This window comes from Malaclemys terrapin, chromosome 15, assembly GCF_027887155.1.
Source record: "Malaclemys terrapin pileata isolate rMalTer1 chromosome 15, rMalTer1.hap1, whole genome shotgun sequence".
Classification (NCBI taxonomy): domain Eukaryota; kingdom Metazoa; phylum Chordata; order Testudines; family Emydidae; genus Malaclemys; species Malaclemys terrapin.
Window position 1 is genome coordinate 10200075 of NC_071519.1, and position 27370 is coordinate 10227444.

At 50.4% G+C, this 27370-nt stretch overlaps 1 protein-coding gene across 1 annotated transcript in view; it reads right to left on the bottom strand.

Moving 5' to 3' along the window:
* Positions 1–4751: 4751 nt before the first annotated feature.
* Positions 4752–27370, bottom strand: part of LOC128822973 (zinc finger protein 850-like) — an 81939-nt gene continuing 59320 nt past the window's right edge. Inside the window, exon 7 of the mRNA XM_054004899.1 lies at positions 4752–6797. Coding sequence (XP_053860874.1) covers positions 5465–6797 — 1333 coding nt within the window. The 3' untranslated portion in view covers positions 4752–5464. The remainder of the gene's footprint in view (positions 6798–27370) is intronic.

Sequence of the window (27370 nt, forward strand, 5' to 3'; positions counted from 1 at the left end):
CGGGAAACTGAACAAAGGCTGTGGGAGGGGTCGCTGAAAGCAGAGTGCTGGAAGCAGGCTGGAGAGATGGCTGGGAGGCAGAGATGGCTCTGACCCCCCAAGGGGGGTGGGCTGGCATGCCCTGGGACCCCAAGCTGGACCTAACTGAGGGGGGCCCTGTTGTCTGTGCCTGCAAGACCTGTCTTGGACTGTATTCCTGTCATCCAAATAAACCTTCTGCTTTACTGGCTGGCTGAGAGTCATGGTGAATCACAGGAAACCGGGGGTGCAGGGCCCTGAGTCCCCCGATACTCCGTGACAACTGGTGGCAGCGGCGGGATCTACTGCACCCCGTGGACGGCGCTTCCTGCAGTAAGTGACTGGGGAGCAGTAAAACGAAGGGGGATTGACGGGGACCAGGCCTGCTGAAGAGTGGGAGAGAGACGGTTATTACCCCTGGGAGTGTGTGACCAGCGAGAAGGACTTTTGCAGTAACAGGGTCCCCCGGGGGGATCGCAGCGAGTGGTCCCAGGGGCGGAGGAGTCTGCAGCTCGACCCTGGCAGAGAGGCGGTGACCTCGAGAAGGGCTGGCACACTAGGGGGCCCCCTGGGAACTGTGGGGAGCTGTGAGCACACAGGCCGGTGAGTGGCCAGCAGGAAGATGTATGCCAAGCGGCTTAAGAGCGACCTGGTGGAGCTGTGCAAGCAGAGGCGGCTGCGCATTGGGAGGCTCACCAAAGAACAGCTCATTGCCCAGCTAGAGGCGGAAGATCGCGCGAATGAACTGATCCCTGTGTCTCAGGGAAGCAGCCTGGCAAATGCAGCGCAGGCACCAGTGTCTGTCCAGCTGGGAGTGGTCAGCCGGCTGCTGAGGGCTTCCCGAGACCCCTCCTTCCTATGCCTAGGGGAAGGGTGGGGAGGAGCCCAGCAAATACCGAAGGCGCCGTGACCCCCCCGGCCAGCAGGGGACCCTCCCGGCGAAGCTCGCCGGCCAGCAGAGGATCCTCCCGGCGACGTTCGGCATCCGTGGAGCGGAATTGGCTGGAATGGGAAAAAGAGCTAAAACTGAGAGAGCTGGAGGATCGTGAACAACAGAGACAGCATGAACGGGAGGAGAAAGAGAGACAGCATCAGCGTGAAGAGAGACAGCGTCAGCATGAACGGGAGGAGAAAGAGAGACAGAGACAGGAGAATGAGAGACAGCGTCAGCATGAAGAGAGACAGAGACAGGAGAATGAGAGACAGCGTCAGCATGACCTGGAACTGGCGAGATTGAAGGGCAGCGAACCCCCGGCTGCGGTGAGTGAGGGGGGACCCAGGACTGCACGGAGCTTTGATAAGTGCATCATGGCCCCATACAAGGAGGGGGAGGACATGGATGACTTCCTGGAGGCCTTTGAGACGGCCTGCGAGCTGCACCGGGTTGATCCCGCGGACAGACTCCGGGTCCTTACCCCCTTACTGGACCCCAAAGCCGTGGCATTGTACCGCCAACTGGGAGAGGCAGAGAAAGGGGACTACGAACTATTCAAAAAGGCCCTGCTACGTGAGTTTGGGCTGACTCCTGAGATGTACCGGGAAAGGTTCCGGAGTCAAGATAAAACCCCTGAGATCTCATATCTGCAACTAGCCGTCCGCATGGAAAGATACGCCAGCAAGTGGGCTGGTGGGGCCCAGACGAAGGAGGACCTGATTAAACTGCTGGTACTGGAGCAACTGTATGAGCGGTGCCCATTCGACCTGAGGCTGTGGTTGGTGGACAGAAAGCCAGAGAACCCGCAACACGCCGGGCAGCTGGCTGATGAGTTTGTAAAGAGCCGGTCAGGGGGTGGCAGGGAGGAGCCCCAAAGGAACAGGCCCGCCGCGATGCAGAGAGAGAGTCTCCCTGGGACCTCCCAAAGGGGGAATATGGGGAATCCCCTCCCACGGGGAATGCCCAGCGTCAGGGACAACCGACCGGCTCGAGGGGACCCACAGGTCATGAGCTGCTATTACTGTGGCCGAAGAGGCCACGTTCGGACCCAGTGCCCCAAGCTCAAGGACAGACTGAGCAGACCGAACCCGCATAGGGTTAACTTGGTAGAGGCCCAGACGGACGAGGGGCAGGCTTCTCACGCCAGAGGGGCTGGCAGCTTATCAACTGCTCAAGAGAGAGAAGGGCCCCAGGCCAGCTCCTCTAGGGGTCTGGATGCCCCAGACTCAGGGTTTTTGGTTCATACGGTGGGCGCGGGGCTGTCCCTCCGGAGAGAGTACCTTGTTCCCCTGGAGGTGGATGGGAGGAAGGTCAATGGATACTGGGATACGGGCGCAGAGATGACGCTGGCCCGGCCCGAGGTGGTGGCCCCAGATCAGGTGGTGCCCAACTCCTACCTGACCCTGACGGGGGTGGGCGGAACACCAGTCAAAGTGCCCGTGGCAAGGGTACACCTGAAGTGGGGGGCCAAGGAGGGCCCCAAGGATGTGGGGGTACACCCGTATTTGCCCACTGAGGTATTGATGGGGGGGGACCTGGAGAACTGGCCAAGCAACCCCCAAAAGGCACTGGTTGTGACCCGCAGTCAGAGCCGGCGAGGGGCCCTGCGCCCTGGCCTTGGGGGGGGTGCCTTGCCTGAGGCGCAGGACCCTAACCTGGTGGGGAGGGAACGCCCAGGGACACGGCTCAGGGAGGCTGCAGCTTCAGACCCAGCGGGCGAGAAAGAGCAGGTGGCCATCCCTGTCCCAGCTGCTGAGTTCCAGGCCGAGTTACAGAGAGATCCCTCCTTGCGGAAGATAAGGGACCTGGCCGACCTCAATGCGGTACAGACCATGGGACGAGGTGGCCGGAAAAGGTTCCTGTGGGAGAAGGGGTTCCTGTACCGAGAATGGGCTCCCCCAGGGAAAATGGAGTCAGGGGGGATCAGGAGGCAGCTGGTGGTACCCCAGAAGTATCGCCGCCAGCTGCTGTGCCGGGCCCATGACATTCCCCTCTCAGGGCACCAGGGAACCTGGCGTACCCAGCAGAGGCTGCTACGGAGCTTTTACTGGCCTGGGGTCTTTGTTACTGTCCGACAGTACTGCGGATCCTGTGACCCCTGTCAGAAGGGGAGGAAGGCCTGGGACAAGGGGAAAACAGCTTTAGGACCCTTGCCCAGCATAAAGGATCCTTTCCGGAGGGTGGCCAAGGTTAAAAGGGCAGCTCTAAACCAAGAGAGCCCAAAGCACAGACCTCCAGACTGGAGCGCTGGGAGAAGACCACAGCCCAGTTGGAACCCCAGAGGTATGGGGGTGGGAAAAGGGCACAGGCCACATAAACCTTCCCACATGCGAACTGCGAGTGCCATCAAGCACCCTGACCTAAGGGGGGGCGTGAAATTGAAGGGGCCTGGTGTAATTCCCACCAAGGAACTGGAGGGATGCGGGGGCATCCATGGGAACGGGGGTAGGTTCGAACTTCCCCAGGTCACTGGCTAAAGTGACCCCGCTCAGTTCGGTCTCGAAGGGGGGAGAGATGTGACGAACTGGGACTGTTCTTGCTGGGGTGTGGGAATGCTGACAGGGGAGTGTGACTAGGATGGTCTGCATCGGAGGATGGGAGTCGGCCCGAGGGAACATACCTGAGCTTGTAACATGAGAACCCAGGAGGGGGTTGGAGGTCAGGTGACTCCGGGGCCCGGGAAACTGAACAAAGGCTGTGGGAGGGGTCGCTGAAAGCAGAGTGCTGGAAGCAGGCTGGAGAGATGGCTGGGAGGCAGAGATGGCTCTGACCCCCCAAGGGGGGTGGGCTGGCATGCCCTGGGACCCCAAGCTGGACCTAACTGAGGGGGGCCCTGTTGTCTGTGCCTGCAAGACCTGTCTTGGACTGTATTCCTGTCATCCAAATAAACCTTCTGCTTTACTGGCTGGCTGAGAGTCATGGTGAATCACAGGAAACCGGGGGTGCAGGGCCCTGAGTCCCCCGATACTCCGTGACACCTACTCTTAAATATCTCCAGAGATGGAGATTCCACAACCTCCCTAGGCAATTTATTCCAGTGTTTAACCACCCTGACAGTTAGGAACTTTTTCCTAATGTCCAACCTAGACCTCCCTTGCTGCAGTTTAAGCCCATTGGTTCTTGTTCTATCCTTAGAGGCTAAGATGAATAAGTTTTCTCCCTCCTTATGACACCCTTTTAAATACATGAAAACTGCTATCATGTCCCCTCTCAGTCTTCTCTTTTCCAAACTAAACAAACCCAATTCTTTCAGCCTTCCTTCATAGGTCATGTTCTCAAGACCTTTAATCATTCTTGTTGCTCTTCTCTGGACCCTTTCCAATTTCTCCACATCTTTTTTAAAATGCGGTGCCCAGAACTGGACACAATACTCCAGCTGAGGCCTAACCAGAGCAGAGTAGAGCGGAAGAATGACTTCTCGTGTCTTGCTCACAACACACCTGTTAATGCATTCCAGAATCATGTTTGCTTTTTTTGCAACAGCATCACACTGTTGACTCATATTTAGCTTGTGGTCCACTATAACCCCTAGATCCCTTTCTGCCGTACTCCTTCCTAGACAGTCTCTTCCCATTCTGTATGTGTGAAATTGATTTTTCCTTCCTAAGTGGAGCACTTTACATTTGTCTTTGTCTTTGAACTTGTGTGTGGTTAACCTTGTCCTAAAGCTTTGCAGCATTAAGCACCATTGCCTATATTACTAGCGATATATACAATCATTTTAGGTAAAAGCACACTCTAGTTTGTGCCAATCATTTGTGAAACAAACAAGCTGTGTCCCCATTAATTTATTCCAAACAAGAACCAGTTGAGTTACCAGTGCTTTGGGTTCTAAAACCCGTGAGTAACAGATTTGGCAAGCCAACCAGGAGTGGTGGAGAGAAGGGGATGATGGCACAAATGGTTTGTTGGTTGGTTTCCTGTGCAAAAGGGAAGAACTGCAGGGTAGGGTAGCAACCTGTAATTTCCCTGTGACATAGTCAACAAGTCGATTTACGAATACATTCCATTACTGGAACTCAGGGCTCAGGCTGGTAGCCTGGTCAAGGAAAAAATAAGCCTGAAGTCAAATCCAAATACCCTCCGCATCACCCGTGTAACTCAGGCCACGCAAATCATGGCAAAGGAAAAGTAGGTATGTCCTAGTAAGCAAAAATGTCACAGGCTGAGGCAAGAACTGTCTAAATTAAAACAGCAAACAATAAAAAGCAAAGGGGAAAAAAAAGTTACAGCCTGACTAAAAAAAATCCCCAAATAAAACCGACACAGATCACGGGGAATGTAAAAGACAAAGCTGGGCTCTCAAGCCATGTTAAAAAAGCAAAAGTGGATGCAATTCGAAAAAGTCGTAGTCTGAAAAGGGTTGAAGAAAAAGTTAAAACAAGAAGAAAAAAAAAAGAGTTCAAGGTTAAACCCTTCACCCCTAACCATGCTAGGGCAGCAGAAAAAAATCGGTTGGCCCGATAAGTAACGATAGACATTTTTCCCACACTCAGAGCATCTAGAGTGTCTCTATGAGGTGTGGAGCCTCTGATGTCTAATAAGATTGGAGCTCCGAGTGAAGTTTTTCCCGCACTCGCTGCATTCATAAGGTCTGGCTCCCATGTGGATTCTCTGATGTTTCAAAAGTGCTGAGTTGTCTATGAATTTTTTCCCACACTCACGGCACCCATAGGGTCTCTCCCCTGTGTGGATTTTCTGATGTGTAATAAGGTTGGAGCGCCAAGTGAAGCTTTTTCCACACTCAGCGCATCCATAGGGTCGTTCCCCCGTGTGGATTCGCTGATGTTTAATAAGGCATGATCTCTGAGTGAAGCTTTTCCCACAGTCACAGCATGTATGCGGTCTCTCTCCAGTGTGGATTCGCTGGTGTTTAATCAGGTCTGAGCTGTCAGTGAAGCTTTTCCCGCACTCACCACATTCATAGGGCTTTTCTCCGGTGTGGATTCTCTGATGTTTAATAAGGTCTGAGCTGTCTGTGAAGCTTTTCTGACACTCACCACATTCATAGGGCCTCTCCCCCGTGTGGATCCTCTGATGTTTAATAAGGAGAGAGCTGTCCGTGAAGCTTTTCCCGCACTCACAGCATTCGTAGGGTCTCTCTCCTGTGTGGGTTCGCTGATGTGTAATGAGATTTGAGCTGCGAGTGAAAGTTTTCCCGCACTCACAGCATCCATAAGGCCTGTCCCCCGTGTGGATTCTCTGATGCTTCTTAAGCGATGAGCTGTCAATGAATTTTTTCCCGCACTCACAGCATCCATAGGGTCTCTCTCCTGTGTGGATTCTCTGATGTACAATTAGGTTTGAGCGCCGAGTGAAGCTTTTTCCACACACAGAGCATGCATAGGATCGCGCCCCGGTGTGGATGATCTGATGTCTAAAAAGTCCTGAGCTCTGAGTGAAGGTTTTCCCGCACTCACAGCATTCATGGGGTCTCTCTCCTGTGTGGATTCTCTGATGTTTAATAAGCGATGCTCTCTGAGTGAAGCTTTTCCCACACACACTGCATTCATAGGGTCTCTCTCCTGTGTGGATTCGCTGATGCGTAATGAGGTCCGAGCTCTGAGTGAAGCTTTTCCCGCACTCACTGCATTCGTGGGGTCTCTCTCCCGCATGGAATTTCTGATGTTTAATAAGGGCTGAGCTGTCAATGAAGTTTTTGCCACACTCACAGCACGCATAGGGTCTCTCTCCTGTGTGTATCCTCCGATGTTTAATAAGGGATGATCTGTGAGTGAAGCTTTTCTGACACTCACGGCATTCATAGGGTCTCTCTCCTGTGTGGATCTTCTGATGTTTAAGAAGAACTGAGCGGCTACTGAAATTTTTCCCACACTCAGAGCATGTGTTGTTTCTCGCTCCTGCCTGGATTTTCTGCTGGGCTATGGTTTTCTTGACGTATTTGTGAAGTCCCCAACTATTAATGGATTTATTCAATTTCTCCTTTGGCTTGTTTCCCTGCTTCCTCTCTGGCCTGTGCTGACTCTCACATCCTTCTCTCTGCTCAGCACTCCTCGACACATCCTCCTCAGATATTTGCAATAATGCCCCGTGTGGTTGGTCTTGCTCAGCATCTTCCTGCTGAGGTTGGTGCTCTTCCTTCTCCCTCAGCATCCCATCACCTGTTGGCAGAAAAAGGAATCAAAAAGGGGAGACCAACCATGATGCAAATTAGCTGCGGTGGAAGAGGCCAGAAGCGCCTCGTGTTCTGGCAATCCCTAATCCCTAGAGTTTCAATGAGACCACTCACATAGAATCATAGACTCATAGAATATTAGGGTTGGAAGAGACCTCAGGAGTTCATCTAGTCCAACTCCCTACTCAAGCAGGACCGATCCCCAACTAAATATTTAATGTGCTTTCAATTAAGCACATACTTCGGTGGATTCAGACTGGTAGGCTTGAAAGGATTAGATTGTTATCAATAAATATCAATTTCACTGCAAACACACAAACCAAGCAAAAATATTGCCGTCAAGAATCAAAATTTCACATAGGCAACTTAAGAAAAATGCTGCTTGAGAACACAGAGTTTGCTTTAAGGATACCGACTTCGTATATTTCGGCACGTGAGGTTGAGAGTTTGTTTTCCCAGCGAAAAAGCTTTAACGGTTTGAATCTCAACATCTACTCATCCGAATCTCAACAGCTATGCATCCGAAGAAGTGAGGTTTTTACTCACGAAAGCTTATGCCCAAATAAATCTGTTAGTCTTTAAGGTGCCACCAGACTCCTTGTTGTTTTCAACATCTACTGCCATTAAATAATGATTGTCTGACTTCCCCGCATAATTTCCTGCAACTGAAAACTTAAAATGGATAAACATTGAAAAAAAAGGCTAAAACTTTTATTTTGCACAATTATGAAAATTTAAAACAATACAAATTGAAAAAAAGCTTAAAAATAAGTTGACATTATAAAAAAAAATAAAAATAAAAATTGAATTCTACAGGTTGGTGACCTAAAGGTAAAGTTCCCTCACCCCATTGCTATTCATCTGAGCTATGTAGTCCTGTACCTCGATACTTTAATACAGTTAACTTGTGTTTTGTTCATCAAATTCTAGACCAGACCCCTTAGCTTCTAGAATACTTTAGAGCAAAGTTGGAGGCATTTAAAGTATGTTTTTCATCTTTGGCCCTGTTTTCTTCTCTCTACCTTCTTCTAAGGGAGTCTGATGCAACAACCATTCAGGCTCTGAGTTCTCTTCACAGATCCCAAATTTTAGACTTAAAAATTTTTTAACCCAGAGATCTTGTTCTAAATATCACTTTATATCTCACCGTGACAGGGCATGCTTTCCCCGCACTGGTTCAGCAGGGGTTAACCCCACTCTGTGGGCCAAAGAGGCCACACCCCCTCGACTCTGCTGGGCATGCTCTGGCTGGAACCCAGGTATAAAAGGCAGCAGCTCTGCTCAGTTGGGGCTGATCGCTGAGGAGGGAGGATGCACCAGCCTGGGAGCTCCGGAAGCCTCAGACCACAGGAGCCAGAGACACCGAGACTCAAGCGGACGCCCAGGTACCTACGGACACCCAAGAGGGATTAGAGCCACCAGGAACTGTGCAGGCTGAGGAACCTGGAGACCCCAGAGGTGCCCGGACCACAGCTTCAGGGACAGAATAGGAAGTAGCCCAGGGGGACTAATGAATGTGACGGGTGATATCAGTGTGTTGTGGTCCCGCTGACTCAGTGGCAAATACTTTCACCACTGACAGGGTCCTGGGCTGGGACCCGGTGGAGCAGGGAGGGCCCAGGTTCCCCTACCCCGGCCACCAACCACCCCTAGGTGATGGTACACTTCTTCCCATTGGCCATCAGGCTATGCAGTCCTGAGGGATGGGGGCAGCCATATTGCCTTTGGTCCCTACACCGCATCACCCCAAGGCTCAGGGAGATCAGGCGGACTCAGCCACAGGGCGATAATGTCCCCTCTCCTGTCCCAAAAAGGGGACGGGGCGCGCTTGCACCATGACATTCACCAACTCAGAGAGCCCCAGTCCTAACAGTTTACCTGCGAAGTCTGCATAACCATCTACACAGCGTGCTTTCACTTCAAAATAAATGGCGAGCAAATGCTGCGCAGAGAGAAGTGGAGGAATAACAGTGCTGGCTTTGAGCCAGCAATTGTGTAGACAGGAGCTGTGCAAGCTTTCTCCCACAGATAGGGTTACCATTCGTCCGGATTTACCCGGACATGTCCTCCTTTTCGCGCTAAAAATAGCGTCCGGGGGGAATTTGTAAAGCACTCACAATGTCCGGGATTTCCCCCTCCCCCGGCAGAGCGAGCGGCTGGGAGGGCTGCAGAAAAATCCTGGGCTGGACTCCTGAGCAGCTGTAGAGGAGCCGGAGCCGCCCTGCATTCTGAGTTGGCCTCTCCTGCAACCCGGTCCGGCAGCACTGTGCAGGGCCAGGGACCGGGTTTTGTTGTGCAGGGCCAGGGACCGGGTTTTGTTGTGCTGGGAAGCGCAGCCACGTGTCCGGCTCGGCTCGCACAGAGCCCAACACCCTGTTCTGAGCAGCAGGGTAAGGGGGACCGGGGGCAGGAAGGCTCTGGAGGGGGCAGTCAAGAAACAGGGGGGGGGGCTTTTGGGGGGGGTGGAGAAAGTTTTGGGCAGTCAGGGTACAGGTAGGGGGTAGGGTCCTGGGGGGCAGTTGGGGGGGGTCTTAGGAGGGGGCAGTTAGGGGACAAGGAACAGGGAGGCTTAGGGGTGGGGTTCTGGAGGGCAGTTAGGAGCAGGGGTCCCAGGAAGGGGCAGTCAGGGGACAAGGAGCAGGGGGGTGGGGAGCTGGGAGTTCTGGGGGGGGGCTGTCAGGGGGCAGGAGTGGGGAGAGGGATCGGAGCAGTCAGGGGACAGGGAGCAGAGAGGTTTAGATGGGTTGGGAGTTCTGGGGGGGGCTGTCAAGGGGGCAGGAGTGGGGAGAGGGATCGGAGCAGTCAGGGGACAGGGAGCAGAGAGGTTTAGATGGGTTGGGAGTTCTGGGGGGGGCTGTCAGGGGGCAGGAGTGCGGAGAGGGATCGGAGCAGTCAGGGGACAGGGAGCAGAGGGGTTTAGATGGGTTGGGAGTTCGGGGGGGGGCTGTCAGGGGGTGGGGAGTGGTTGGATGGGGCGTGGGAGTCCCAGGGGTCTGTCTGGGGGTGGGGATGTGGATAAGGGTTGGGGCAGTCAGGGGACAAGAGGCAGGGAGGCTTAGATAGGGAGTGGAGTCCTGGGGGGCAGTTAGGGGCAGGGGTCCCAGGAGGGGGCAGTCAGGGGACAAGGAACGGGGGGAGGGTTGGGGGTTCTGGGGGGGCGGGAAGTGGGAGGGGCAGGGGCGGGGCTAGGGCGGGGCTCCTCCCGTCCTCTTTTTTGCTTGCTGAAATATGGTAACCCTACCCACAGAGCCACCAATGAATACTAGTTCTGTCCTACAAAACTCCTGCTGTTTCAATGGCCTTCTCTTGAGCCAGCTGTATAGGACCAGGATTTTATATTTGTACTATAAGAAATAATATATGATTTAATTATTTTGTTAGTTTTTTTTTTGAATAGCGAAAAAGAATGATTTTTTGGGATATTGGTAGAAACATTTGATAGATTGCTAGTGTTTGTACTGATGTTAAGGCAGGGGCAGATTAGAATAATTTTTATGATTATGGGTTTTTTTTTGTTTTAGGATAAGGGTACGTCTACCGGATCAGCGGGTAGTGATCGATCTATCGAGGATCAATTTATCGAGTCTACAAATCGATACCCGATCGCTCTGCTGTCGACTCCTGTACTCTACCGCGGCGAGGCGGAAGTGGAGTCGACAGGGGAGCGGCGGCAGTTGACCCCACGCCGTAAGGACGCAAGGTAAGTCGACCTAAGATACGTTGACTTCAGCTACGCTATTCACGTATCTTAGGTCGATCCTCCCGTCCCCCTCACCCCCCAGTGTAGATCAGGCCAAAGTTATAATGTTTATTATGTTTTTTTTATATGTATTATAAATTAGGCGTTTTAGTTAAATATCAATTTTTTTTGTTTTAAGGTTTAGTAAGTAAAAAATAGAATTTTGTATTGTGTTTATGTTAAGGAAATTAGAGGAATGTTAAAGGCTCGGGCCACAAGGTGTACTGTTTTAATTACAAAATTTAGTGAGGTTTAATTTATAATGCTTTTTTTGCTTAATATAAAAATTGCTGTATATTTTTTGAAGGTTTTTGTAAAAAACTGTTTGTGTAAATAAAAAATGCATGCATTAGAAAAAAAATGGTGTAAGGGCCACTGTTAACCAATGGTTTAAAAAAATAAGTGTTTTTGCTATTTATTAATGCTAAAAAACTATTACCGCGCATTTATGATTGAAGAAGGACAAATTAACAACCCTGAGGTATAGGCTGGCATTTTAAAACACAATTAATTAAATTTGGAACAAAATAGCCTTTTTGGCGGTGTTTTAAAATATTAATATTAAAAAATAACACCAATTTAAAAATGACCGGTTATAAACTAACACAGCAAACTTTATAAACTTTAATAATAATTAAAAAAAAAAAGACTATAAAAACAGTGTGCTTTGCCATGGGACTTTGGGTTCGTCTTGCCACGCTCCAGAAGCATCGAATCGCAACTGACAGACCCCTGTTCCCCTCTGCGACCAATCTGTCTGGCCACTAAATTAATCCAAACTCTGGGCTAGTAACTATAAACATCAACTGGCGGGACTGTGTGCATGGTGTGGGTCTGTAATTAAAAAAGCATGTGCTAACTGTTGTATTCTCAATAAATGCAGCGTGCTGCCTTCTCCCCTATAAAAATCCCGTGTGCTTCTAAGAAGTATAACATTTTTGGTGGAGAATTGCAGCAAACAGGAATGTTGTGGAGCAGGCCAAGATAAAAGCAAACTCCTTTCCATGGTTGATCGGAGATGAATTTTGAACCCATGGGTAAGTGGCTGGCACACTGCCCTGTTGGCAAGTATTGATCTATCAGTATCAGGGAAAGGTTTACATGAGTTCTGCTGACTCCCTGAGGCAGATGAGTCCTTCGCACAGTTGATTAGAAGTATAAGGGAAGTGTGTGATTATGACCCAAGAGTCCCTCAATGCCACCCGGCAAGGGGTTACAAGAATACCCTGTTCTGGCATGTACATTCTGCTTTAACAAAAAATCTCATGTGAAGTTATAAATGAAGCCAGGGTCATAAGAACGGCCACATTGAGTCAGACCAATGATCCGTCTAGCCCAGTATCCGGTCTTCCGACACAGGCCAATGCCAGCTGCTTCAGAGGGAATAAACAGACCAGGCAATCATCAACTGATCCATCCCCTGTTGCCCACTCCCAGCTTCTGACAATCAGAAGGCTGGGGACACACAGGCTGGATCCCTGACTATCCTGGCTAATAGCCATTGATAGACCTAGCTTCCATGAACTTATCTAGTTCTTTTTTGAACCCTGTTATAGTTTTGGCCTTCACAACATCCTCTGGCAAGGAGTTCCACAGGCTGACTATGAGTTGTGTGAAAAATACTTCCTTTTGTTTGTTTCAAACCTGCTGCTTATTCATTTCATTGGGTGACCCCTAGTTCTTGTGTTATGTGAAGGAGAAAATAACATTTTCTTATTCACTTTCTCCACACCTGTCGTGATTTTATAGCCCACTATCATATCCTCCCTTCATTGTCTCTTTTCCAAGCTGAAAACACCAGTCTTTTTAATCTCTTCTCATACAGAAGCTGTTCCATACCCCTATTCATTTTTGTTGACCTTCTCTGTACCTTTTCCAAATCCAATGCATCTTTTTTGAGATGGGGAGACCACATCTGCGCACAGTATTCAAGCTGTGGGTGCATCATGGATTTATATAGAGGCAACATGATATTTTGTATCTTATCTATCTTTTCCTAATAATCCCCAATATTGTTACCTTTTTTGACTGCCGTGGCATATTGAGCAAATCTTTTCAGAGAACTATCCACAATGACTCCAAGATCCCTTTCTTGAGTGGTAACAGCTAACTTAGATTCTGTCATTCAGTATGTATAGCTGGGATTATGTTTTCCAATGTGCATTACTTTTCATTTATCAACTCTGAATTTCATCTGCCATTTTCTTGCCCAGTCGTCCAGATTTCTGAGATCCCTTTGTAACTCTTCACAGTCTGCTTTGGACTTAACTCTCCTGAGTAGTTTTGTATTGTCTGTATATTTTGTCACCTCCTTTTCCAGATAATTTATGGATATGTTGAACAGTGCAGGTCCAATACAGACTCCTGGGGAACCCCACTGTTTCTCTCTCTCCATTCTGACAATTTAACATTTATTCCTAGTTTGTTTCCTCTCTTTTAACCAGATCCTGAGAGGACCTTCCTTCTTAATCCATGACAGTTTACTTTGCTTAAGAGCCTTGAGTGAGAGACTTTGTCAAAGGCTTTCTGAACATCTAAGAACACTAGATTCATTGGATCACCCTTGTCCACATGCTTGCTGACTCCCTCAAAGAATTCTAGTAGATTGGTGAGGCATGAATTCCCTTTACAAAAGCCATGTTGACTCTTCCTCAACAAATCATGTTCATCTATGAGTCTGATAATTCTCTTCTTTACTAGAGTTTCAACCAATTTGCCTGATAGTGAAGTTAGGCCTACTGGCCTGTAAATGCTGGGATTGCCTCTGGAGCCTTTTTTAAAAATGTGCATCGCATTAGCTCTCCTCCAGTCATCTGGCACAGAAGCTGATTTCAATGATAGATGACATACCATAGTCACTAGCTCTGCAATTTCACATTTGACTTCCTTCAGAACTCTTGGGTGAGTCCTGTTGACTTATTGTTGTTTAATTTATCATTTGTTCCCAAAACCGCTTCTAATGACACCTCAATCTGGGACAGTTCCTCAAATTTGTCACCTAAAAAAGAATGGCTCATGTGTAGGAATCCCCCTCACAATCTCTGCAGGGAAGACTGATGCAAAGAATTAATTTAGTTTCTCCACAATGACCTTATCATCCTTGAGTGCTATTATAGTACCTCGATCGGCCAGTGGCCCCCCGTCTGTTTAGCAAGTGTCCTGCTTCTGGTGTGCTTAAAAATTTTGTTGTTGTTACTTTTTGAGTCTTTGGCTAGTTGCTCTTCAAATTCTTTTTTGGTCTGCCAGATTATACTTTTACACGTGGCTGTGACATTATCTGATTAAACTATGACCATATAGATCATTGTTGCAACCACTGTTATATATTTGCAACCAATCGTGTACAAAATGGGGCGTGTAAGATGTCTATGGAAAGGTTATGATTTGCTGAATATGATTATGCTATCTGGATGCATGTATCATTCTTGTATTTGAAGTTATGAGCATTGGCTCTACAACTGGGTTTCAAATGTTGGCTCCTGGGATAACGCCCACACGGTAGCTAGCCAGCGCATCTTGGAGGGACTATTCAAATTGCGTGGCCCATTAAAGGACACTTGATTTACAATGGGAGACGGCGATCTACTCTTAATGGACTTTCCTGACAGGACTAAATGAAGTCAAGCACAGACATGTGACTTGCCCATGTGACTCCAAACTCCATCTTGTACCTGTAATTTTCCACTAGCTTTGTTTGAAAGAATGGGTTTCCCGCCACATGGCAGAAGCTATAAAAGGCCCTGGAAACATCTCCACTGTGCCTCTATCCTGATCCACCCTCTTTCCTGCTCAAACCTCTGGACTATGGACTTATACTAATGGGAGCATCTAACCAAAGGACTGAGGACCCTCCAGTTATTTAGAAGCAACCAGAGACTTATCAAGCCAGCAGTTTATTCCATCACTGCTACAAGCCTGAACCAAGAACTTGGCATTTATTGTATGTATTTGACTCCTTTAACCAATTTTAACTCTCACCTTTCTTTCTTTCTTTTTATAAACAAACCTTAAGATTTTAGGTCCTAAAGGATTGGCAACAGTGTGATTTTTGGGTAAGATCTGACTTGACCTGGGTGTGTGGCTGGTCCTTTGGGATCAGAAGAACCACTTATTTGATTAAATTGGTTTTAAAGAACCACTCATCAATAAGTCTAGTGTTTTTGTTGGTGATACAAGGGACTGGAATTCCTAAGGAAACTGCTGTTCTGACTTCTTGGTAGCCAGTGTGGTGAAACAGAAGTTTACTTTTGTTGCTGGTTTGGTATATCTCATGGGAGAATAACCTCCTGTTTTGGGCTATGTCCACCCTATTTCTCAGCAGTTTGTCCTGAATTTGGGTATTGTCAGTTGTGACCCACAAAGGCATGGTTACAGTGGCTTTCCACAGTTTATGTTCCTTTCTATTTTCCTCAGTAGGATTTAACTTCCTTTTTGCCTCTAACAGCTTCTTTTACTTTGTAGTTTAGACATGGTGGCACTTTCTTGGTCCTCTTACCACATTTTTTTAAATTTTAGGATACACATGTAATTTGAGCTTCCACTGCTGTGTTTTTAAGTTTCCATGCAGTTTGCAGGCATTTCTCTTTTGAGATTGTACCTTTTGATTTCAGGTAAACCAACTTCCTCATTTTGGTGTAGGTCCCCTTTCTGAAATTAAATGCTACTATGGTGGGCTTCTTTGGTGTTTTCCCCCTTCCGCGGGGATGTTAAATTTAATTATATTATAGGCGCTATTACCAAGTGGTCCAGCTACATTCACCTCTTGGACCAGATCCTGTGCTCCACTTAGGACTAAATCAAGAATTGCCTCTCCTCTTGTGGGTTCCAGGACCAGCTGCTCCAAGAAACAGTCATTTATGGTGTCAAGAAACTTTCTCTCTGCATCCTGTCCTGAGGTGACATGGACCCAGTCAACATGGGGATAGTGAAAATGCCCCATTATTGAGTTTATTTTTATAGACTCTCTAATCTCCCTGAGCATTTCATGGTCACTATCACCATCCTGGTCAACCAAAGAAGGGCTGGAGAGATGGACATAAATCAGGGACTGAATTTCCCCAAATTCTGTCCTGCAGAGGTAAGGGGATCAATTCTGCCTGTAAATCCCGTCCAAGCACTCAGGGGGAAGGGAGGTGAAGGAGGGAGTTACTGCCAGCTGTCACTCACGATGGGTAGGAAGTCATGAGCAACTTCTGCCCTGAGGATACAAACCTGCTGGGCAGAATCCTGAACTCAGAGAACTCACAAGGTCTCTGTCGGGAACCCCAGCTGTGTCCTTCAGACATGGACAAGTTTTGAATTGATTTAGTGATTCCTCACCTGTGCAGGTACCTCTCAGGATCTCTCTTTCCTCTGAATGCAAGAGATCTGGGACCCACGGCTCTTTGTCTTCTTCCAGGTGAGAGAGCTCATCAGGTGTGACAACTGGAAACTCTGCACGGGGAAAGGAAATCAGGTGGGCTCAAGGGGATTTCTCACAAATTTATTATTATTTTAACCTGAGGCCATTTTAACATAGCAATGTGCTGAGGCTAGTGCCACAGAGGTGCAGATGTGTAGGACATTCTGCTTAAAGAGGGATTTAACAAACCCCATCTCTGCTGGGAAAACACATCGCCCGACCATCCTCCTCAAAGAGGAGCCTAAAACACAGAGACTGCAACTCCGTAGCTTAGAAGGTGAAGATTGCAGCCAGCAGGGAAACCACCTATTTCTTTCCAAGAAAGAGAGGACAAGAGAAAAAACAGAGTCACAGGAAAGCTGGGTAGAGTGAGCGTGGGTCGGTGGGGTTCAGAGGGCTAATGTGCATTATGCATTTTCCCTGCATTCTGCAGGAGTTCCTCTGGGGCGTTGTGCCCACGAAAACCAAAATTTCTGGGCTCAGAGCAGTATTTTAAAGTCCTCTAATATCCACATGCAGATTACGACTTGGGCTGCTTTTTCAAATCTGGCAGCATACTTAGCTCAGTCATAGAATCATAGAATAGCAGGGTTGGAAGGGACCTCAGGAGGTATCTAGTCCAACCCCCTGCTCAAAGCACGACCAATCCCCAACTAAATCATCCCAGCCAGGGCTTTGTCAAGCCTGACCTTAAAAACCTCTAAGGAAGGAGATTCCACCACCTCCCTAGGGAACCCGTTCCAGTGCTTCACCACCCTCCTAGTGAAAAAGTTTTTCCTAATATCCAACCTAGACCTCCCCCACTGCAACTTGAGACCATTGCTCCTTGTTCTGTCATCTGCCACCACCGAGAAAAAACGGTTACTCACCTTCTCGTAACTGTTGTTCTTCGAGATGTGTTGTTCATGTCCATTCCAAGCAGGTGTGTGCGCGCCGCGTGCACGCCAGCCAGAAGATTTTACTATAGCAGCGTCCATAGGGTCGGCTTCGGCGCCCCCTGGAGTGGCGCCTTCATGGCGCTGTATATAGGGACCAGCCGACCCCTCCACCCCCTCAGTTCCTTCTTGCTGATACTCCGACAGAGGGGTAAGGAGGGTGGGTATTGGAATGGACATGAACAACACATCTCAAAGAACAACAGTTACGAGAAGGTGAGTAACCGTTTTTTCTTCTTCGAGTGATTGTTCATGTCCATTCCAAGCAGGTGACTCACAAGCCCGAATCTAGGCGGTGGGGTTGGAGGTCACTGCAGACTGGAGGATTGCGCGGCCAAAGGCAGCATCAGCTCTGGCCTGGTGTGTGATGGCGTAGTGCGCCATAAAGGTGTGGATTGAGGACCAGGTGGCCGCTCTACAAATTTCCTGCGTCGGGACCTGGGCCAGGAACGCAGCAGAAGAGGCCTGCGCTCTTGTGGAGTGGGCCGTGATAGGCAGGGCTGGTATACTGGCCCAACTGTAGCACTCCCGGATGCAGGTTCTGATCCAAGCCGAGATCACTGTGAGGAGACCAGCAGCCCTTTCATCCTTTCGGCCACGGCGACAAAAAGTTGGGTGGACTTCCTGAAGGATCTTGTCCTTTCGATATAGAACGCGAGAGCCCTGCGAACGTCCAGGGAATGCAGCCTACGCTCCTTCGCAGAGGAGTGTAGTTTCGGATAAAACACCGGGAGAAAAATGTCTTGACCCATGTGAAATGGGGAAACCACCTTAGGGAGGAAAGCTGGGTGTGGCCTGAGTTGGACCTTGTCTTGTGGAAGACGGTGTATGGAGGTTCAGATGTTAGAGCTCTGAGTTCTGACACTCTCCGGGCTGATGTCATAGCCACCAAGAATGCAACCTTATATGAAAGATGTAACAGCGAGCATGAAGCCAGCGGCTCAAAGGGGGGCCCTGTGAGGACGGACAGGACCAAATTGAGGTCCCAAGCAGGGACAGGTTGACGAATGTGCGGGAACAATTTGTCAAGGCCCTTGAGGTATCGTCCAACGAGTGGGTCCGCAAACACTGAGGTACCCCTCGCTCCAGGGTGGAACGCCGAGATTGCAGCAAGGTGTACTCGAACCGAAGAGAGAGTCAGTCCCAGGTGTCTCAGATGTAGCAAATAGTCCAATATCAGAGGGACTGGGGCGAGCAAGGGAGCCTGACCCCGTTGTGTGGCCCAGAGGGAGAAGCGTTTCCACTTGGCCAAGTACGTGGTCCTTGTTGAGGGCTTCCTGCTACCAAGAAGGACCTGCCTGACCTGATGAGAGCATTGCAACTCCACGGGGTTTAGCCATGGAGCATCCAGGCTGTAAGGTGGAGCGACTCCAGGTTCGGGTGAAGGAGGCGACCGCAATCCTGTGTGATCAAGTCCGGTAGTAGGGGCAACCTGAGGGGCACCCGCATAGACATGTGCAGGAGAGACGTGTACCAGTGCTGGTGCGGCCACGCAGGCACTATCAGGATGAGCTGAGCGTGATCTCTGTGGGCCTTGAGGATTACTCTGTGAACCATGGGAATCGGGGGAAAGGCGTAAAATAGCCCGTCTGCCCAAGAGAGGAGAAAGGCATTTGTTAGAGACCCCGGACTGCATCCCATGAGGGAGCAGAATTGACGACACTTCCTGTTCTCGCTGGAGGCAAACAGGTCCACCTGGGGATGACCCCAAAGCCGGAAAATTGAGAGTACTATATCTCATCGGATAGACCACTCATGACCCTGGAACGAGCAGCTGAGGGCGTCCGCAAGCCCGTTGTGCGTCCCTGGGAGGTAGGACGCTGTGAGGTGAATTACGTTCTGTACGCAAAAGTCCCATAATGCAAGGGCCTCCCAGCAAAGGGGAGAGGAGCGAGCACCACCCTGTTTGTTGATATAGAACATCGTTGGAGTATTGTCCGTGAGGACAGAAACGCACCTGCTTGCCAGCTGGGATTTGAAGGCTATGCATGCGAGGTGCACCGCTCGTAATTCCCTGACATTGATGTGCAACGAAAGATCCTCTCATGACCAAAGGCCTTGGGTTCTGAGGCCGCCCAGATGTGCACCCCATCCCCGATCCAATGCATCCGTTGCCAGGGATAGGGAGGGCTCGGGGTCGAGGAAAGGCACTCCCGCGCAGACCACCCGTGGATCGAGCCACCATTGAAGGGAATCCAACACCAGCCGAGGTAACGTCACCACTGATTCTAGGGAGTCCCTGACTGGCCGATAAACCCCTGCCAACCAAGAATGGAGTGGGCGCAGTCTGAGTCTGCCGTGTCTCACCACGTAGGTACATGCCGCCATGTGCCCTAGTAATTTGAGGCAGCTTCTTGCTGTGGTGGTCGGGTAATGTTGGAGGCTGAGAATAATGTTGGATATAGTCCGGAATCTGGCCTCTGGGAGATACGCCCTGGCGTGTGTCGAGTCCAGGGCATATCCTGCTCCTATGAATTTGATTTTTTGGGTTGGAGATAGTGTGGACTTGGCCTCATTAAGTAAGAGGCCGAGCGCGAGGAAGGTCTGCCTGGTAAAGACCACCTGAGCCTCCACCTGCGCCTTGGTCCTGCCCTTGATGAGCCAATCGTCCAGGTAGGGAAACACCTGAATCCCCTCCTGCGCAGGAAGGCTGCCACGACTGCCATGCACTTTGTGAAGACCCTTGGGGCTGCTGACAGACCAAAGGGCAGAACCGTAAATTGTAGATGAGCATTGCCCACGAGAAACCTGAGGTAACGCCTGTGCCGAGGGATTATCGCAATATGAAAGAATGCGTCCTTTAAATCGAGGGCGGCATACCAGTCTCCTGGATCCATGGAAGGAATGATGGAGGACAGGGAGACCATGCGGAACTTGAGCTTCTTCACAAACTTGTTGAGACGCCGCAAGTCCAGAATAGATCTGAGGCCCCCTTTCGCTTTTGGTATTAGGAAATAGCGAGAATAGAAGCCCTTGCCCCGTAGCTCCTGAGGAACCTCCTCTACTGCCTCTGCTGCGAGGAGGGACTGAACTTCTTGAAGTAGAAGTTGCTCGTGAGAGGGGTCCCTGAAGAGGGACGGGGAGGGGGGCTGGTGGGGCGGGAGGGAGGAGAACTGGATAGAATATCCCTCTCTACCGTGCGAAGCACCCAAGCGTCCAATGTGATCCGGGCCCATGCACTTTAGAAGGGGGACAGACGTGACGAGAAGGTAAGGTTGGACGGATCCAGGGTTCTGACTGGGAGGTCGTCCTCGACCAAGCCATCAAAATGATGGTCTAGGCCCCTGTGTAGGCCTTGGTTGGGCAGATGACTGGCCGAAGGGCTGCTGTTGTTGCCTCCTCCTGCCCGTCCTTGTCCTTCTGCACAATCCCCTCGATTTGGAGGCTGGTACAGCCGAGGGGCCTGCGTTGGCCTGAATGCCTACGCTGGGTGACCGGGGTGTGTAGGCCTAATGAACGGAGGGTGGTCCGTGAATCCCTTAGGCTATGAAGCCTCTTATCGGCCTTCTCCGAGAAGAGCATGGGCCCTTCAAAGGGGAGGTCCTGGATCGTTTGTTGGACCTCATGAGGGAGGCCGGAAACTTGAAGCCAGGCTCAGCGCCTCATGACAAGACCAGTCGCCAATGTGCATGAGGCTGAATCGGCCGCGTCCAAGGCCGCCTGGAGGGAAGCCCGGGTAATCAATCTTCCCTCTTCAACCAGGGCTGAAAACTCAGTTCGTGACTCCTGTGGAAGGAGGTCCACGAACCTAGACAAAGCCGAGCACGTGTTGTGTCCATACCGGCTCAGTATGGCCTGCTGATTGGCAATGCGCAATTCAGGCCCCCCGTCGAATATACCTTGTGCCCGAACAGGTCCAACTTTTTGGCCTCTCTATTTTTAGGTGTAGCTCCCTGAAACCCTTGGCCGCATCTACCACTAGGGAGTCGGGGGGAGGGTGTGTATAAAGATGTTCATAGCCCTTGGTTGGAACAAAATATCGCCTCTCAGTCCTTTTAGCCGTAGGGGCCAATGAGGCTGGAGTTTGCCACAAGAGCAGGTTGTGTCCATAACAGTCTTTATGAGAGGTAGGGCTACCCTAGATGGGCCTGACGGGGTCAGGATATCAATCACCGGATCTGTATCCACCTCGATCTCCTCGGTCTGTATCAAGAGGCTTTGGGCCGCTCGAGTAAGCAGCTGTTGGAGGATCCTATTGTCCTCTAGGGCCGGTGCCGCTGAAGTTCCCGCTACTGCCTCATCCGGAGATGAGGAGGAAGAGATCCCCTGAAGAGGGCCTTCATCTACCCCCTCTCCCTCTACGAGGGCCTGCAGCACACGGTACTCAGGCTGCGTGGCCGGTGTGGGCTCAGGATGCGGCATCGCGGCCGGTACCAAGGTCGATGCCGAGTGATGAGGTGTGCTGGACGGTGCCTGCGGTGTTGGGAGCAAGGTCCCCGTCGGTGCCGTTGTTTGGCTAGGCGGTGCCGTGTCCCTTTGTGGCACACTCCTGTCAGACGGCGGTGCCGGTGGTGGTGGCATTAGCGGCGGGACTGCCGACGTCAAAGAGACAGATGCGGCTCATGAGCAGGGTCCGTACGCCTGACCCACTGACTGGTGGTAGGCCCATGGCGTCCAGAATGGCCACTGGGGGGGCGGTTGCCACTGCTGCTGCCACTGCGGTGGGTACGGTTAGGTACTCATACGCGAGGACGATCGCCTACTCCTTGATCTGTTAGAGTGGTACGAGTCCACCTCCGAGTCCGAAGTCTCTGAGTAGGAGGACATAGGAGGCGCGGTACCCACTGTCGCCGTAGAGAGTGCCGTCTGCACCGGTGCCGCTAGAGTGGCGCGGCGCGGGGAGCGCGGCAAGAGCATTGCTGGTTTGCCCCTAGATTGATAATGGGGCCGAGCAGTAACCAGAGGTTCTCTGCACCGGTGCGGTGACACCGGCACCGGGAGGCTCAAGAGGTCTGAGGTGGCCTCGAATGCCTCCGGCGTCGATGGGAGACGCACTTCCTCCATCATATCCGGGGATCTAGGCTTTTCTGGACTCGACCGTACCCTCTCTGGGGCGGGAGTCAACGGGATGGCCAAATGGGTCTGCGGCGCGAATTGTCCTGTAGCACTCGTGGACAGCGCCAGCCCTTTAGTGTCCCGGTGGGGAGAGTTTTCCCTCACCGGCCTGTTCCTTTTAACTGACACTGGCAATGGGGAACGGTGTCTCATCGAGGCCGGTTTCTTGTGCGCCAACTCTCTCCGGTGCTGGGGTTTGGGGGCCTTGGCCTCACGACTTATCTCCGATGCCGGGGCACTGCGCACCGAGGATGAAGTGCTGGGTGCCGGCTCGGTAGGCCCGGGATCTGATTGCGGCCGCAGGGGTCCATTAGGAGGACTTTAAGTCTCTACTCTCTATCTTTGAGAGTCCTGGGGCGAAAAGCCCTGCAGATACTGCACCTATCTCTTTGGTGGCTCTCCCCTAGGCACCTTAAGCACGAAGAGTGCGGGTCACTCTTCGGCATGAATTTCCCGCAGTCCCGGCAGAGTTTGAACCCTGGGGACCCGGGCATGCCCCAGCGGGGCGACGAAAACTTGGGCAAAACCCCCCAACTAATATCTAACTAAGTTAACACTAAACAACAAACTAACTAACTATTTACAACGACGGAACACTGCCACGATTGCTGAAGAGCAAGCGAAGTTCCAGCTAGCCGTCACCGGCGGTAAGAAGGAACTGAGGGGGTGGAGGGGTCGGCTGGCCCCTATATACAGCGCCATGAAGGCGCCACTCCAGGGGGCACCGAAGCCGACCCTACGGACGCTGCTATAGTAAAATGTTCCGGCTGGTGAGCACGCGGCGTGCACACACCTGCTTGGAATGGACATGAACAATCTAAGGAAGGAGATTCCACCACCTCCCTAGGGAACCCATTCCAGTGTTTCACCACTCTCCTAGTGAAAAAGTTTTTCCTAATATCCAACCTAAACCTCCCTAACTGCAACTTGAGACCATTACTCCTTGTTCTGTCATCAGGTACCACTGAGAACAGTCTACATCCATCCTCTTTGGAACCCCCTTTCAGGTAGTTGAAAGCAGCTATCAAATCCCCCCTCATTCTTCTCTTCTACAGACTGAAAAATCCCAGTTCCCTCAGCCTCTCCGCATAAGTCATGTGTTCCAGCCCCCTAATCATTTTTGTTGCCCTCCACTGCACTCTTTCCAAATTTTCCACATCCTTCTTGTAGTGTGGGACCCAAAACTGAACAAAGTACTCCAGATGAGGCCTCACTGAACAGAGGGGAATGATCACATCCCTCGATGTTTTTTCTGCTTTTGACAGTCACCACGTGTCTCCCGCTTACAGGTGGGAAGAATCATACCCTGAACCAAAAAAATTATAGTCTAGGCTCAGTTAATTCACTTCAACCCAGAGTTAGGGTTGCCGAGGGCTGCCATGCGTCCTTCCAGAACGTGGACGGTGACGAAACTTAGAGCTCTGAAAACCAGGAAATGAAGCATGAAAGTTCATACCACCTCTGCAGCATAACCTTAACTCTGCTCCCCAATCCTAGAGCTGGCATTAGCCACTGACTATCGATTAGTGAGGGTTACTGAACTACTGAGGAAATGGGGGATTCTCTTGGGAGTCTTCAAGTCAAGACTGGATGCCTTTCTGGATGAGTATTTAGTCTAACACAAGGTATTCAACTCAATACAAAAGCAACAGGAGAAAACTCTATGGTCTGTGTTATACAGAAGGTCAGAGGCGATGACCTAATAGTCCCTTGGGCCATAAAATCTATGAATTTATAATAGAGATGAGGAAGGACTAAGAGAACGTGCCACTGTCTGTGTTGTGTTCACAGATGGGAATCCCAGCATTTATCTGCATGCCCTGCAGCTGTGTGCAGTGTGTCACCTGTAATGGCGGGATTAGTAGCAGTGATATAAAGGGAGGTGCATGTGATCCTTGAAGGAGCAAGCCTGCCTCATTTCATTCCTGAGTGTTGTAGGTTGCAACAATCAAGGTGCACAAGGGTGTGTTCTTTCCATGAGTGTTGTCGGCACTTTGGGGGAACACATGCTAGCCCTCTGCAGGGTTTAGAGAAAGGTAATAGATGGCAATGACTCAGAAGGAATTATCATCAGTGGTAGATGACAGAACAAGGAGCAATGGTCTCAAGTTGCAGTGGGGGAGGTCTAGGTTGGATATTAGGAAACACTGTCACTAGGAGGGTGGTGAAGCCCTGGAATGAGTTACCTAGAGAGGTGGTGGAATCTCCTTCCTTAGAGGTTTTTAAGGCCCGGCTTGACAAAGCCCTGGCTGGGATGATTTAGTTGGGGATTGGTCCTGCTTTGAGCAGGGGGTTGGACTAGATACCTCCCGAGGTCCCTTCCAACCCTGATATTCTATGATTTGCCAGAGGCTGGGAATGGGCGGCAGGGGATGGATCTCTTGATGATTGATTCCCTGTTCTGTTCATTCCCTGTGGGGCACCTGGCATTGGCCACTGTTGGAAGACAGGATACTGGGCTAGATGGACCTTTGGTCTAACCCAGTCTGACCGTTCTTAACCCTCAGGGGCAAAGACATGGTGATATTTTGCAAGTCTGTGATGGTTCGTGTGGTGTAGGCTCCATCTGAGAGCCGGCCAGGAGTCGGAAGCTTCTGTTCGCTATGCCGGACTTAAACCCAAGTTTTGCCTGAGCAAAGAGAAGATGTTAGACTTTGTGCTGTACTGCTCTGTTCCCAGAGCGCTCGGTAATGAGCAGGTAATGAGAGTGCTGGTGTGTGTGTCACTGGCTTGTTGCGGTGTTGTTGAATCAGGGCAGAATGAACAAGGCATTGCGGGGGGTGACATGAACCTTAACGCTGCATTTCCCCTTCTAGTAACCGAGAGGACAGGAATCCTTACCCAGCGAGGTCACATTCTCATAGTTCTCCTGCATGACGTCTCTGTAGAGGGCTTTTTGACGGGGGTCCAGCAGAGCCCACTCTTCCCTGGTGAAATACACAGCCACCGCCTCAAAGGTCACCGGCCTCTGGAAAAGCAAGAGCAAGTGGAAGAGGAAGAGGGATAGCTCAGTGGTTTGAGCATTGGCCTGCTAAACCCAGGGTTGTGAGTTCAATCCTTGAGGGGGTCATTTAGGGAACTGGGGCAAAAAAAAAAAAAAATCTGTGGGGGACAGTACTTGGTCCTGCCTAGTGAAGGCAGAGGACTGGACTCAATGACCTTTCAAGGCCTATGAGATAGGTATATCTCCATATATTAATTATTAAGAGTTCAACACTCAGTACCTACTGCCCCATTATTCATGGGGGAGGAGGACAATCAAAAGGATACAGCGTCAGAGGAGTCCAACCCAACGGCCACGTGGCTATTCCTAAAAACTTGGTCCTGGGTTTACCAAGTCCCAGCAGCTCCATCACACCTAGAACCCTCCTCCCACCCTTAGATCAAACTCCCACTTCCCGTGTATTCTCTGGCTCCTGCGGGAACCCCCCAGCATCCCTACCTGAGACAGCTCTGCTGCATCCATTTCCCTTCCCCAGGAGGATCTGGAGGGACCCGGGGATGTTATTCTGCAGCCTATCAGGGAGAGAAGGGTTATGGGGGGGGGTTTCAGAACAGACTTTAGGTCATTACACGTCTCACAGGCGCTTTCTCTGCAGAGACGTTTTCGACTCTCCCGCTGGGAAAATGCTCCGTCACTGCAGTGTAGATCCATCCCCTCCCAGCAGGGCTAAACCCACTGAGACCCTTTAAAGCTGACATGGATCCCCAGGACAGAACGTAAGAACGGCCATACTGGGTCAGACCAAAGGTCCATCCAGCCCAGTATCCTGTCTGCCGACAGTGGCCAACGCCAGGTGCCCCAGAGGGAGTGAACCTAACAGGTAATGATCAAGTGATCTCTCTCCTGCCATCCATCTCCACCCTCTGACAAACAGAGGCTAGGGACACCATTCCTTACCCATCCTGGCTAATAGCCATTAACGGACTTAACAGCCATGAATTTATCCAATTCTCTTTTAAACGCTGTTATAGTCTTAGCGTTCACAACCTCCTCAGGCAAGGAGTTCCACAGGTTGACTGCGCACTGTGTGAAGAAGAACTTCCTTTTATTTGTTTTAAACCTGCTACCCATTAATTACATTTGGCGGCCCCTAGTCCTTATATTATGGGAACAAGTAAATAACTTTGCTGTATTCACTTTCTCCACACCACTCATGATTTTATAGACCTCTATCATATCCCCCCTTGGTCTCCTCTTTTCCAAGCTGAAAAGTACTAGCCTCTTTAATCTCTCCTCATACAGCCAAACCCCTAATCATTTTAGTTGCCTTTCTCTGAACCTTTTCTAATGCCAGTATATCTTTTTTGAGATGAGGAGACCACATCTGTACGCAGTATTCAAGATGTGGGTGTACCATGGATTTATATAAGGGCAATAAAATATTCTCCGTCTTATTCTCTATCCCTTTTTTGAATGACTCCTAACATCCTGTTTGCTTTTTTGACCGCCGCTGCACACTGCATGGACGTCTTCAGAGAACTATCCATGATGACTCCAAGATCTCTTTCCTGATTAGTTGTAGCTAAATTAGCCCCCATCATATTGTATGTATAGTTGGGGTTATTTTCTCCAATGTGCATTACTTTACATTTATCCACATTCAATTTCATTTGCCATTTTGTTGCCCAATCACTTCGTTTTGTGAGACAGCAGAGGGAGAACTACGCAGAGGTAAGGACTAGGCAAAGCTTGTCCAGTGCTGAGACAGGAACTGGATCTGAGCAGGTCAGCACGTTCCCCCCCAGCACAGGGGGACAGATTTATTATAATCTTCAGCAAAGAAAAATCTCACTCCCTGCACTTTTAGTCCTCAGGGACACCCCTTTTCCATCAGCCTCTTGAGACACACACATGCACATTCTATAGGATCAGCCTTGTTACGGGTTTTATTCTTATTTTCTACTAAATGTCAGGGGTTTGCCAAAAAAAAAGGGGGGGGGGACCCCTTTTTGGAAATCAATATGAAAAGTATGAAAAACTTGCCCACGCACTGCACAGCTCCCTCCGCATTCACCATGAACATTCACAGCTGGTCTGTCTGCGGTACACCAGCCCCACGGCACAGCCCACGGCACAGCCCACGGCACAGCCCACGGCACAGCCGGGCTCCCCCCCTCCTCGCGCCCGAGACTCTGCTGCCCACATCTG